General features: G+C 51.1%; 1 protein-coding gene across 13 annotated transcripts in view; it reads left to right on the top strand.

Moving 5' to 3' along the window:
- The window catches only part of CUX1 (cut like homeobox 1), a 376245-nt gene that overhangs the window by 223960 nt on the left and 139520 nt on the right, over window positions 1-12765 (top strand). For all 13 annotated transcript variants that reach the window (XM_053894158.1, XM_053894157.1, XM_053894156.1 and 10 more), the window contains exons 5-8: window positions 2188-2325; window positions 6608-6731; window positions 10457-10533; window positions 11963-12029. In XM_053894158.1, coding sequence (XP_053750133.1) covers window positions 2188-2325; window positions 6608-6731; window positions 10457-10533; window positions 11963-12029 — 406 coding nt within the window. The remainder of the gene's footprint in view (window positions 1-2187; window positions 2326-6607; window positions 6732-10456; window positions 10534-11962; window positions 12030-12765) is intronic.

The raw sequence follows: 12765 nt of genomic DNA, 5'->3' as shown, positions 1-12765 counted from the left end.
AATTTGCGCTGGCTGTCGTGCCACAAAGCCTACATGCGCGAACGTTAATAGAATGTTGTCCAAGTGCAACAGTGCTCCTTCTTCTCAGTCCTTCTCTGACCTCGGGGTCAAGTTCACATTGTAGTTGTATACGAAGGTGGCTGTGGGCAGACTGTTTGTTTTCTGCAGGCCGGTGGCCCAGTGTGAGGCCATAGGGAGAAGGGTAAAAAAGGTAGAGGTTGGGGGAGTGTGGGGCGCATAGGAGCGTACCCTGGAAAGATCTTGAAGTGGACAAACACAACCAAAAAACTGCACCTGGAAAGTTCTGAGGAATTCAGTCTCTGGTGCTATTGCTACCCCTACTTCGAAGGAACCATTTTCCCCAAAATAGCTTTTGAGGCCTAATTTAATGTAAATATTTTAATGCTGATTAAAATAAGAATGAAAAGCCACAAATGAGAAAGTGATGTAGTCATAAACTGTATATACACACAGAATAAATGCCCAGTGGCCAGGGGCGTCACGTGACGGACAGTGTTATGTTAAGCCCCACGCGCAGGCCCACTGTTGTGCTGGACATATCCCAGAGCCTGCCTTTTGTAAACTCTGCATCTCACGGAGTTCCTGGCTCCCGGCGGACTGGCCGACTGAGGCACGGGAGATCTACCCTCGCTTCCAGGAACTGAGGGTGGTCTGAAAAATTAATGACTCTGGTATTTGAAAATTAAGTGAGCTCTTGAATATATACCCTTGCGGATCCACTGGGCTCGGTGTTTAGCATTCCTCAACCAGAGACTAAATCTTCGCAGCCACCTCACAAGTGATGCTGGCGTCCATTCCAGAAATATCTTCAATAATCTCTTCTAAGCCCAGCGGACTTAGATACTTCTCTCTGACGAGGCCGAGAACAGTAGGGCAGAGTGTTCCGCTGGTGCCCAGCAGGTGCCCAGACGTGCCTTTTAGGCAGAAGGAGAAACAAAAGATCCGATCGACGCCAAAAGAACATTTAACGCCTCTCCATTTCGGGCTGAATTAATGATAAAGTCAAAGACCAGGAGTCCGTATTTTCAATTCCGTGTGTCTGCAATCTCTAATTTGAGGTTAAAATCCAGTTTTTTGTAAGTAAATCCGATGGCAGGTTGTACGTTGAATTGGCCACGGGACCTCACCTAGCCAGCCCAGGTGCTGTCTCGTCCCCTCCCTACCATAATCAGGAGTGCGGTGCTCCCTCCCCCTTCCCCCTGCTGGCTGGCCCGCTGGCCTGGGCAGGCTCACACTGGGCCAGGTCACCAGCTGTGTCTCGGGAAAAGCAGGAGCCAGATCACCACGTGCTGAGCCCTGACTCCCCCTCGGAGCACCCTTCCCTGGTAAAGGAGGACGGCGATGGGGAGCCATCATGCCCTATATAGGGTGGCCTCGAATGAAGCCCTCGTTGATGTCCTCCGCTCCGCCAGGGAACCTTCCTCACTGGGAGGATGGTCACATGGAGTTAACAGACTGGGTTCGAGTTCCTTCTGTCCGCTCGCTAGCCGGGAACCCTCGGGCAAGTCCCCGCGCTTACCTGCGCTTTGGCCCGCACATCCTCTTCCCGTGATCGCTGTGAGGCTCAAGTGAGATAATGTCCATCAGGGTATCTCGTGACGGCAAGACGCTCTCAGAGTATCAGGTGTTATTTCCAACTTCGTAAGGGTTATGGGAAACTTGAGGCTTCCGGGACCTCCGCACACACTGTCCATCCTGCAGGCGCGGCTCTGGGTACGGGGTCGACTTCCCGGGGCTCCTCCACTTGCCGTCACCACATGCATCCCCTTCCTGTCCGTCAGATCAAGGACCGAGAAGTCCTTCCGGTGTCGTACCATGCCGGAGCAGTGGGCAAATCCCAGCCGTTCCCAGGCCGAGTCCATACGCTGCGGCCCCAGGGGGTGGCTCTGTGCACACGTCCTTGGTAGGCCGCAGAGGAGCCACCCCCACCAGCCAGCCGTGCGGCCCGGGGCTCCGCTGGGGGCTTGGGGGCGGACAGGGGGTGTTGAGGCCACAGGTGCCCTGGCCTCTGGCAAGCGGTGGCAGCCCGTGGGGAGCCGGCGGGGGGGGGGGGGGGTGCCGACTCCCTGGGCACCCCGGTTGGCCTGCCCCGAGCCTCCGTGCGACCGTGAAAGTGGCTCGTCTTGTGTCCAGAGTGGGGGTGACGCGCGTTTTCCCCTCCCGCAGATCCCGTGCCGGCTCTGGACCTCGGGCAGCAACTCCAGCTCAAAGTGCAGCGTCTGCACGACATTGAAACAGAGAACCAGAAGCTGCGGGAAACTCTGGAAGAGTACAACAAGGAATTCGCTGAAGTGAAAAACCAAGGTTGGTGGGAGATGCGCTGGGCGCTCCGCTCTGTCTTTTCTTGCTTTTTTCCCTGCTGCTAATTGCCTTCCCCACCCTGTCGCGACGAGCTGAGCTCGAACCGGGCTACACCCCGCGAAGGCCGGGTGGGGCCCCCATCGGCGTCATTGAAGAGAGAGAACGATGACGCTTAGCTGTTGGGAGGTGGAACTTTTCCTCAGCGCCATAGCTACATGTGATTTTCTGGCCCTGTGACAGGACCGGCCGGGATTCTTTAACATTCTTTCTGGATCATCCTGCCATAGGATCCGCCTTTCAAAAGGCCACCGTGTCGCCTGCGGGCGACACCTGCCAGAGAGCCAGCTTGTGATCAAAGGGCCCCGTCCGGGAAGTCGGTTAGCGATGGCTGCCGGGACACGAGGGCTTCAGACGCATCCTTCAAGCCCGCGTGCCTGAGCCCCACCGTCCCCTTGTCGGCGGCGCCTGTTTGTTACGAGTTTAATGAAAGGGAACAGCCCCGTGGCGTGGCCGCCCGGCCGTCAGCCCCGGCAGAGAGGGCAGAGGTTGCCCGGCTTTTCCTGTCAGGGAAGGACAGAGTCCCCCCTGCACCTAAAATCCAGCTGTGTTCAGCTCCTTCTCGAAAATCACAAATCCCAGCTCCTTCTCGAAGCAGATGCGGGAGGAGCTGGGTGCGGGAGGCCGACTGCTTGGGCGACTTGGAGGGCTTCCCCTTAGTGGGTCTAAGACGCCCCGAGGGCTGGACACGGGATTACTCGTTGAAGGGCCTTGAAGTGTCCTTTAGCTCTGAGACCACGAGACAGGCTTCGAGGCGCCGTCCCGAGGATGCCCCCCTGCCCCCGTGGTGGGGGGACGGAACCAGCCGAGGCCCCGCCTCCATCCGGCTCCACAGGGAGCAGTGAGCCTTTGGGGCGCGTCCACCCAGCTTCGTCCCGCTGGAGAGGGAGGTGTTGGACTGAGTGGGCTGGGATCCAGGTGCGAGAAGGTGCTGCCCCCCCGCCCCGCCCCCACACACAGGTGAGAGAGAAGCTGTAAATGCATACATCCGGGTATGGGCGCCACACTGTCCAAGAGGAGGTGCTTCTTTTTTCCCTCCCGTGACCCCTGACGTCTCATTTTGACGGGCCCGCTCTGTGGGTTTTCTGTAGTTCGATTTCGCTTCGTTGGAGGACGTGCGGGGGGGCCCGGGGCTCTGCGTGGCCCCCTTCCCCCACCACACAGCTCTGTCAGCGCCCCGGTGGCCAGTTGCCCAGCGAGGAACTGTAACTGAGTGAGGGGTGTCCTCCTCCCCAGAGGCCTCATCTGATGGGCTTTTTCTTTTTAAAATTTTTTTTAATGTTTATTTTTGAGAGAGAGACAGAGACAGAGTATGAGCAGGGGAGGGGCAGAGAGAGAGGGAGACACAGAATCCGAACCCGGTTCCAGGCTCCGAGCTGTCGGCACAGAGCCCCACACGGGGCTCGAACTCAACGAACCATGAGCTCATGACCTGAGCCAAAGTTGGACGCTTAACTGACTGAGCCACCCAGGCACCCCTCTGATGGGTTTTTTTTTTACATTATTTAAAAAAAAAACATTTTTTTTTTTTTAGAATTTATTTATCTTTGAGAGACTTTGAGAGAGATGGAGAGACAGAGCGTGAGCAGGGGGGCAGAAAGAGAGGGAGACACAGAATCCAAAACAGGTTCCAGGCTCTGAGCTGTCAGCACAGAGCCCGATGCAGGGCTCGAACTCATGAACTTCGAGATCATGACCAGAGCCGAAGTTGGGTGCTTAACCAGCTGAACTACCCAGGTGCCCCTGATGGGCTTTTTTAAATGAAATAACAAGACAAAGACTCCAGAGGCAAACAGACCTGGTTTGAGAGCCTTCGATGCCACTGTGTACCTCTGAGACCTTGAGCAAGTGATCACGTGATCTCACCTCTTAAAAATCCTCCTTTTGCATACCGACCTCTTAGGATTGGGGTAGGCTGACATGGGGTGCTGGGGAGGCGTTTAGCACTTTTCCCAACACTCAGCAGATATTAATGACTCTTAGGCACCATTGTTTTTTTCTAGAAATTCCCACTCCCCCCGCTTCTTTATTTATTGATATCTTTACCGATTTTCCCAACATCCAAAAAAATGTCAACTTCCTCTCTTTACTTCCCAGTACACAGGGATTTTGATTTGGAAAGGTGGGGTGTACATCACTTGTTTTTATCATCGCCACCGTGGTGTAGACTGAGAAAGTTGCAGGAAAGGCATCTCTCTATCACGTGCTGGAACTCTCCCCGCCATTTAAAGATGAGTCCATTGGCGCCCAGGCGCAGCTGATCAGAGCAGAGCGCTGGGATCCTCTCTCTGCCAGGCTGTTCTTCCTCCTCCTGGGCTCACACGTAGGGGATCCTGCTGGGACACACCCAGGGGGCCGTCCTGGACCCAGAGGGGCCCCAGGGGCTCCAGGACAAGCTGGCCCCTGGCTTAGCGTCGGTCGGCCAGCGAGCAGCCCCCCCCGGTGGGGATGGCAAAGAGACCTCCTCAGACAGAGTGGGAGCCTCCAGCTGTGCCGCAGACTCCTCTGGAAGGAGCATAGCTGTGTCACACTGAGAAACCGCATTGGACAGAGCACGGAGGTCCGCGGGCTGTGTAGATCTTTCCAACCAATTGTGAAAGGCAGATGTGCTAGACGTTCCCACGGCCACAGAGATCATTGACGTAAAAGAACACGCATGTGTTTGCAGAGTTGACCTGTCACGGTGTCCACTTGGGAAGTGTTCATTCCTGCCCAACTTTGGCCCTGTCACTGTGGGTCGACAGTGACGTGTATGTATCACTAGCCATTAGGGTCTCAGAGTGTTTCTTTCAGGCCCCGAATAGCCAGCCCCAAAGGCAGAAAGCCCCCCTCTTTTTCTTTCAGATGCCCTGACGGGGTCACTGGTTTTAATTTCCTCTCTTTCCCTCTAAGGAGAACCCTTTGGGTTCCACTTAATGAAAAGGGCCAATTGCTTCTCTTAACAAAAGAGCCGTTCGCTCTTACCCACTAAGCCACACGGGTGCTGACCGCCCAGCGGTGTGCACCTGCCTCAGCCGGCACGTCCGTGCAGCGCAGGGAGTAAGCGTGGATGTGGGCTCCAACCTGAACGGCCAGGGGCCCCTGTCACTTGGGCAAAGACCTGGCAGCCAGCGCTGCGGCCTGGGCCCCGAGCCTCGTTGTCACAAGCCCTACCTGGGCCTCTCCGGTCAGCCTGCCTGGCCTCCTCCGTTCGTTTGTGCCTCAGCCCTTCCTCGGCCTGGCCTTCTACGAGATGATCTATGCACGGCAGGCGTGGTTGCCCGGGAGCTCCCCTCTCCTTGGAGCTGGGACCACAGTGCCCTGCCCGGGACCGTCTGGCACAGAGGGTGATATGCTGGTACCTGTGGGAGGGAGCAGCGAGCCAGCGGGGGGTCTGAGGCAGGACCCTGCCTTGTTCGTTACATCTGCTCCGGCGTTTCCATTTTGGGTAGTGAAAGCGCGGGCTGTAAACATGCACTCAGGGGGGGCAGGAGGAGGGCTGGACTCTCCAGGGACGGCCCTGCCCCCGGAGGGCCCTTGTGTCCCCAGCACTGAGCACCGCAGGGCTCCTCCGTCGTCCAGCACTGCCACCCGTGCGCCTGGCACTCGCTCTCCCTCAGATGTGGCTCCCCCGGGCCCTGTGCCACCTGCCCTGCACACACAGCCCCCACCCGCCAGACTCCGGCCCGGGGGAGGGTGCCCTCGTCACCCAGGCTGCAGCTGCGCCCTTCTAGCAGAGATCTGTGCCACACCCACCTGGCACGTAGTGTTCCATCCCTGCTGAGCCCACGGCCGGGGAGGTCTGTGGACCCGCCTGACTTTGGCTAAAACCGCTTCCTCCAAAACGCACACACAATCATGAACTGTTCTCTTTAGAGAAAGACTTCAACCACACAAAAACATTATTAATCTTCCCTCGGTAGAGGACTAATTTAAAGCTCATCAATAAGATGATATTCTATGTTACCATCGATCCCCCCCCCCTTTTTTTTTAAAGTTGTATTGGAGAAACGATAGCTCTTCTTCTGAGCAAAATCCATTGATCCTCCCAGCCTAAATGTTTAAAGTTCAATTTAACATTTAGGGAGTAAAAGGTCTCCGAAGGGACTCGTAACCATTGATTTTGTGTCAGGGTTGAGGAGCCAAAGTTTAAAACACAGCGATCCTAGCAGGTTACAAAAGCCCCGTGTGTGTCACCTCATGGAATTGTGCTCCTGTGTCACCGTCGTTTTTTTCCCCCTTTCTGCAGAGGTTACGATAAAAGCACTTAAAGAAAAAATCCGAGAATATGAACAGACTCTGAAGAACCAAGCGGAGACTATAGCTCTCGAAAAGGAACAAAAGTTACAAAATGATTTTGCAGAAAAGGAGAGGTGAGTGTCTGTCAGCATCTGCCCGCACTTGACATTTTTTTTACCTCCCAAGTTCACAATGCAAGAAGTATCTGTTTGTTTTTTTAAGTTTACTTATTTATTTTGAGAGAAAGAATGAGGGGAGGGACAGAGAGAGAGGGAGAGAGAGAATCCCAGGCAGGCTCCACACTGTCAGCACGGAGCCCGGCGTGCGGCTCGAACTCACGAACCGTGAGATCATGACCTGAGCCGAAATCAAAAGTCAGACGCTCGACTGACAGAGCCACCCAGGCGCCCCCACTTTGCGAGAAGTATTGAAGATGGGCCTGTGAGACCAGCGCAGTTCTGTGGGGCTCTCAGCAGAATTTTGTTTGAAGGATAAAGGCATGCCTTATTCTATGATCTGTCGGATTACCTTGAGTGACAGTCGTTGGTCTTTCCCAACGGGTGGATGGCGTCAGGTAGTTAAGGGGCCACAGTATGTCCGTTGGGGTCACCTGGGGCCAGGGATTGAACAGAAAGTGAGATGATAGGGAATGACGGTTCACCCTCTGTGGGAAGCCCTTGGATGCAGGCTCAACTCCTGACACCTTCTGAAAAGAATTTGGATATTTGACATCACCCACAAATCTTGGGGTTTTGCTTGTTTGGTTGGTTGCTTGCTTTTTTTTTTTTTTTTTTTTTTTTTTTTTTGCCTCCTTTTCTTTACCTCACAGTCCTTCATATATCGAGCAGCTGATGTCAGTAAAATATGTTAGTGCACCATCCATCTGCTGTGGGCGTTGGATTTCTGGTGGCCTGCCTCGCCCAGAGCTTTTCCACAAACGGGGGAGTTTAATATTGTTAAGACAGTTTAATGCAGGTTAGATTTCTTGTAAAAACTGATGAAAACTAACAAGACCCAATTCACTCACCCAGTGCCTACTCATTGTGTGCCACACCCTCTCGGTGTCTCACTGAGTGCCCAGAACATTCCTCAAGAGGGGACGGTCTCATTTTCCAGATCGAGAAACTGGGCTTCAGATTAGGGATCTGCCCACGCTGTCCCGGCTAGTCTCCCAGAGGTGGGACCAGAGCCCAACCCCCTGCTCCAGCCCTGGCCTCCCTTTATGCTCCTGTGTCGCCTCCCCAAGTCCTGGCTGTGGGACCAAGGCCAGTCCCTCGGGGCCTGGGAGAGCAGGGCCAGGTGCAGCCCCCCAGGAAAGAAGGGAGCCAGGTAGAGAGTCCAGGTTCTGAAAGGTGAGCAGACTTTTTTTTTTTTTTAGGTTTGCTTATTTATTTTGAGAGAGAGAGCACGAGTGGGGAAGGGGCAGAGAGAGAGAATCCCAAGCAGGCTCCACGCTGTCAGCGCAGAGCTCAACACAGGGGCAGGTGCAGGGCTCGAACTCACCATGAGATCATGACCTGAGCCAAAATGAAGACTCAGATGCTTAACCCACTGAGGCACCCAGGCGCCCCAAGATGAGCAGATTCTTGACCCAGCCTAGATGTGCTTCCCAGGAGAGCACTTTATGGCCACAGCAGTTTCTTACCATGTTACTGATACTGGGGTGTGGGGGCGGGGTGCGAGCAATCAAAATGCCCTCTGCCAAAGAGACGTGGGGGGTAAAGATGGGCCACCCCCAACTGGAACAGCATGCAGCCCTTACAATAATAGTCATGTAGAATTTGCATTAAGACCAGAAATGCAAACGCATCCAGCATGATATGGAGTGAAAAATGCATGATACAGAATCACATGCAGTGTGATTACAGCTGCACAGAGCAAAGTTAGAAAATTGTGGAAGTAAATTCATCCGGGAATTTGATATTATTAAGTGGACTTTTCAAACTAGGTAAAAGGATGAGTTATATTTAAAGTTGGAAGCGATGGGCTGACCACTCAGGGTGGAGGATGAAAACAGATTTTTTTTTTTTTCTATCTCATTCTTTACAGCCAAGAAATTGAAATGGCTCTCGGGTTTAAATATCAATCATTAAATCATGGACATACCGGAAGAAAACTTAGGCAGTATTTTGTTTTTAGTAACTTTGGAGTAGGTATTTCTAATTGAAAACTGAATTTTTAAAAAAATAAATAATAAACATTTTTTTCTTTTTTTTAATGTTTATTTTTGAGAGAGAGAGAAAGACAGAGCGCGAGCAGGGGAGGGGCAGAGAGAGGGGAGACACAGAATCGGAAGCAGGCTCCAGGCTCTGAGCTGTCAGCACAGAGTCCGACGCGGGGCTCGAACCCACGAACCGTGAGATCATGACCTGAGCCGAAGTCAGACACTGAACCCACTGAACCACCCAGGCTCCCCTCACAATAAACATTTCAAAAGCATCAAAAAACTGGGAAGAAAAAAAATAAAAATAAAAGTAAAAAAACTGGGAAGAAATTTTTGCACCACATAAGAGCTCTCACAAATTAATAGGGAAAATTGAGCGCTACAAAGTGGACCAAGGAGATGTACAGATAGTTCATACAAAGAGAAATGCTCGGCTTTACTCAGCAGGAAAATTAGGCTTAATTTTATCCAGTGTTGGCACAGGAAAACAAACATGTATTGTTAGCAAGAGTTTAAGTTAGTGAGGTTTTTTGGGAGGGGACGTTTCTCAATATCAGAACAACAACACGTTGCATCTACTCTGTGACCATATACATCCTCTGTTAGCATTTCATCCAACAGATTCCGTCTGAGAATTACACGGCAATATCTACATAATGATCACTGCAGAACTGTTTAGTAGAAAGAGGCGATAAACAAGCTAAGTGTCCACAGAGGCTGGTTACGTTAATTATTTAATAAGAATGAGGAAGAATGTTTCCAGAGTGTGGAAATGAGGAGAAGAGCAAGAATGCCCGGTGTGCTGTGATCCCTTTTGTGTTCAAAGGGGCGGGGAGTGTATGTTACGCTCTCATATATTACATCGGAGTGTCTATATTTGTGCATGTGTTTTGTTTTTGTTTTTGTTTTTTTTTTTAACTTGGAGCCTCTATTAGTTTTATCATTAGAATATGCAAAAACACGAGCAGGCTTCTTCCATAGGTGATGGAAATTTGGGTGATTTTTTTTTTTTAACGCTGTAATTTCTACTTTTCTATATTCCCAGGTTCGTTAGTATGAGCGCATGTGTTCTATTCATATGATGTAAAAATAATAAACTTATTTTTAGACATCCTCTGCAGATGAGGAGAAAGGAATGCTATTTATTGACCAGGGAATTCATTTGGAGATCAGGGGAAATGTAAATCTGGGGATGTTGGGTTCAGACATTGAGAGCCACCCATTAGGTATTACGGTCACATCTGCATCCCATTATAACAGACATGGAACAGCTGTCACATCTATTAGCACATCCTTTATCCCAACAAATTCCTTCATTGTGTCAGCAAAATGTAAATGTATCATTCTTCTTGGGTAACTTCAGAAAACAATGAGTTCGTGATGATGGTTGGGTTTTTTTTGTTTGTTTGTTTGTTTGTTTTAAATATCTGGCATTTGAAGAACAAGTCACATTTAAGATAACCGGCTGCGTCAGTTAGCACACGTCAGGTCCTGCAGGACGCACCCTGCACATTCGGTCCTACGTGGGTGCAGAGTCCGGGCGCTAAAGATCAGGGAGCGGGCGCGCGCGCGCACCGTCAGCGGCCGCCGATTGTGTGCCTTCCGCCAGCTGCCGGTCACCGAGCCGCAGAGCACACGAGACCTTCACGTTGGGAAACGAGATGACCAGCTTGGCTTTGTTCTCTTCCTTTCCAGAAAGCTGCAGGAGACACAGATGTCCACCACCTCAAAGCTGGAGGAAGCGGAGCACAAAGTCCAGACTCTGCAGACAGGTGTGCTGTCCGTCGCCCTAATAAAGTCCGTCCAGGGCAGGCCGAAGTTAGGGGGCACTCCGGGCCGTCTCCCGGTTGCCCCGAAGCAGTGACTCCTCGGAGCCCCCAGCGCCTCCGCCTTCCCTTCATTAGCCGCCCACCCCGAGTTGTTGTTGTCGGAAGCGGGAGGATCTGAATTCCATTTTCATCCTTCCACAAGCCATCCTTTCTTTCCTGCGCCTTTTCCAACAAACACATCTAAATCACCAAACTGTCAGGGACTGACATTTCATTTGGAACAATAATAGGAAAGAAAAAAAAAAAAACCAAAACCCAACCACTTATTTCCACCCTAAGCGAAGTTAAGAACACTCATGGGAGACCTTTCAAATTTAAGACACCAAAAAAAGGGTGTGCTAACAGTTTTTATCATTTCTTTACACTTCTTTTTTCTCCTCTTTCTTTTTTCCTTTTTTTTTTTTTTTTTTTTTTTCTGAAAGGGAAACCGCACGATATAATGAATTGAAACGTGGGGGCAAAAATATTGGACGACCTCAGAATCCAAGTGAAAACCACCCGACCGAGTGCTGTGCTGTGTAGTCACAGCACATTTACAGACACGTGAATAATTACCCCCCCCCCCCCCCCAAATCTAGAGACCTCCTAAAAACCAGTAACACATCAAGAAAAAGAGATAAACAATCCAATAGAAGCAGGGGCTAGAGACGCAAACAGGCGGTTTGGGGAAAAAATACACGTGGCCAGTACACATATGAAAAAAAAAAAAACGTTAACCATTCTTCCCAGGCGGGGAGATGCTCATTAAATCAGGGAAAGATCGTTTTGCCCGTCAGACTGTCAAAAGAATTTTTTTTTAATTGATACTATCCGGTGTTGGTGAGCGTAGAGGCACCATTGCTACACTCGCGGTATTGACGGGAATGTAAATTGCCTCTGGGGGGAGCCAGCTGGGTGGGCGTGGCCTGTTTTGGAGTATCTAAGTATCCTTACCCCAGAACCTTCGCTTCTGCGGGTCCTGAGGTGCCCGGCATTTGGCAAGCTCTGTACGAAAGCTAATTGTTACTGCCTATGTCCTGACCTGGAGAGTTTTTCATGCCTTTCTGCTAAAGGAAAAGAACAAGTCTCCTTGTAGCATCCTATTTATGCAGAGGTGAAAATATGTATATATGCGGTTATGTATGGAAATATTTTTTTAAGCAATAAAATGCACATAAAGGCAGGAAATCTGCACACCGAGCCAGTAACCGGCGTTCTCTCCCAGGAGGTGCGTGGATGAAATGGAAAAGAAAGGGGGTTTTTGGAACTTCTGTGCATCTGCATTATCTTCGACTCCTCAGATGAGAATATATTGCTTGTATATTTTCGCTTTTTTCATTTAATTCGGACAACTGGCATCTTACATTACGGCTTTGTGTCCTCTGCCTTTCAGCCCTGGAAAAAACCCGAACAGAATTATTTGACCTGAAAACCAAATACGATGAAGAAATTACTGCCAAGTAAGTCTCTGCCTGACTTCCTCTGTCTGCATGCTTTCGGTCAGGTGTCACCTGTATTTTGCTAATCCATAGAAAATTCCCCCGGCTCTGCCCTCCTGTCTGTCAGCTTTTGCCAAGCGGTACGGGATTCAGGAGGTGCTTGGCCTCAGAGCCGCCGTGAGGAACACAGCAGCACCCCCGTGAGCTCCTGGCGTCAGTTTACTCCCCACGATGTGACCGTAATCTCTGGTGCTCTCAGGACGCTGAAACTTTTGTCTTTAATTAATGTGAAGCCTCATCAACCTGTGCCTTTTTCTAAGAAAACTTGGGGAAAAGGCAACTTACAGAAGATGTGATACAGGAGACGTTTTGTGGAGCTTGGTCTGTGCAAATCACATCACCTCTCCCCGTGTCTGGGTCCTTGGCTCCCACACGGATGTATTTATTCAACTCCTACCTTAGGACACCGGGCATCTCTGTGCACACGTCGGGAATGTATACACGTATACACGTCTGTGTATACGTCGGGAATGCGTGCATTTGGGCAGGTATGTCACAGGTGGCTGTGGCGGAAGGAAGTGTGTGATCTGCCACAGGGACACCTGTTCCAGCCCGCTCTCCCTGCAGAACACCAGAAAAGAAGGAATAGTATTGACATAAGTCAAGAGAGGTGGAGAAGCAACAGAGGTTGTCCCTAGCCACCCTCTCCTCTGCCGAAGTCCAGACAGGCGGCACCAGGCAAGGCGTTGGTTCGCCT

The sequence above is a fragment of the Panthera pardus genome, unplaced genomic scaffold (genome assembly GCF_024362965.1).
Source record: "Panthera pardus isolate Hobbes unplaced genomic scaffold, ASM2436296v1 HiC_scaffold_4, whole genome shotgun sequence".
Lineage (NCBI taxonomy): Eukaryota > Metazoa > Chordata > Mammalia > Carnivora > Felidae > Panthera > Panthera pardus.
The sequence above is the reverse complement of the archived record's forward strand: the minus strand, read 5'-3'. Positions and strand labels throughout refer to the sequence as shown.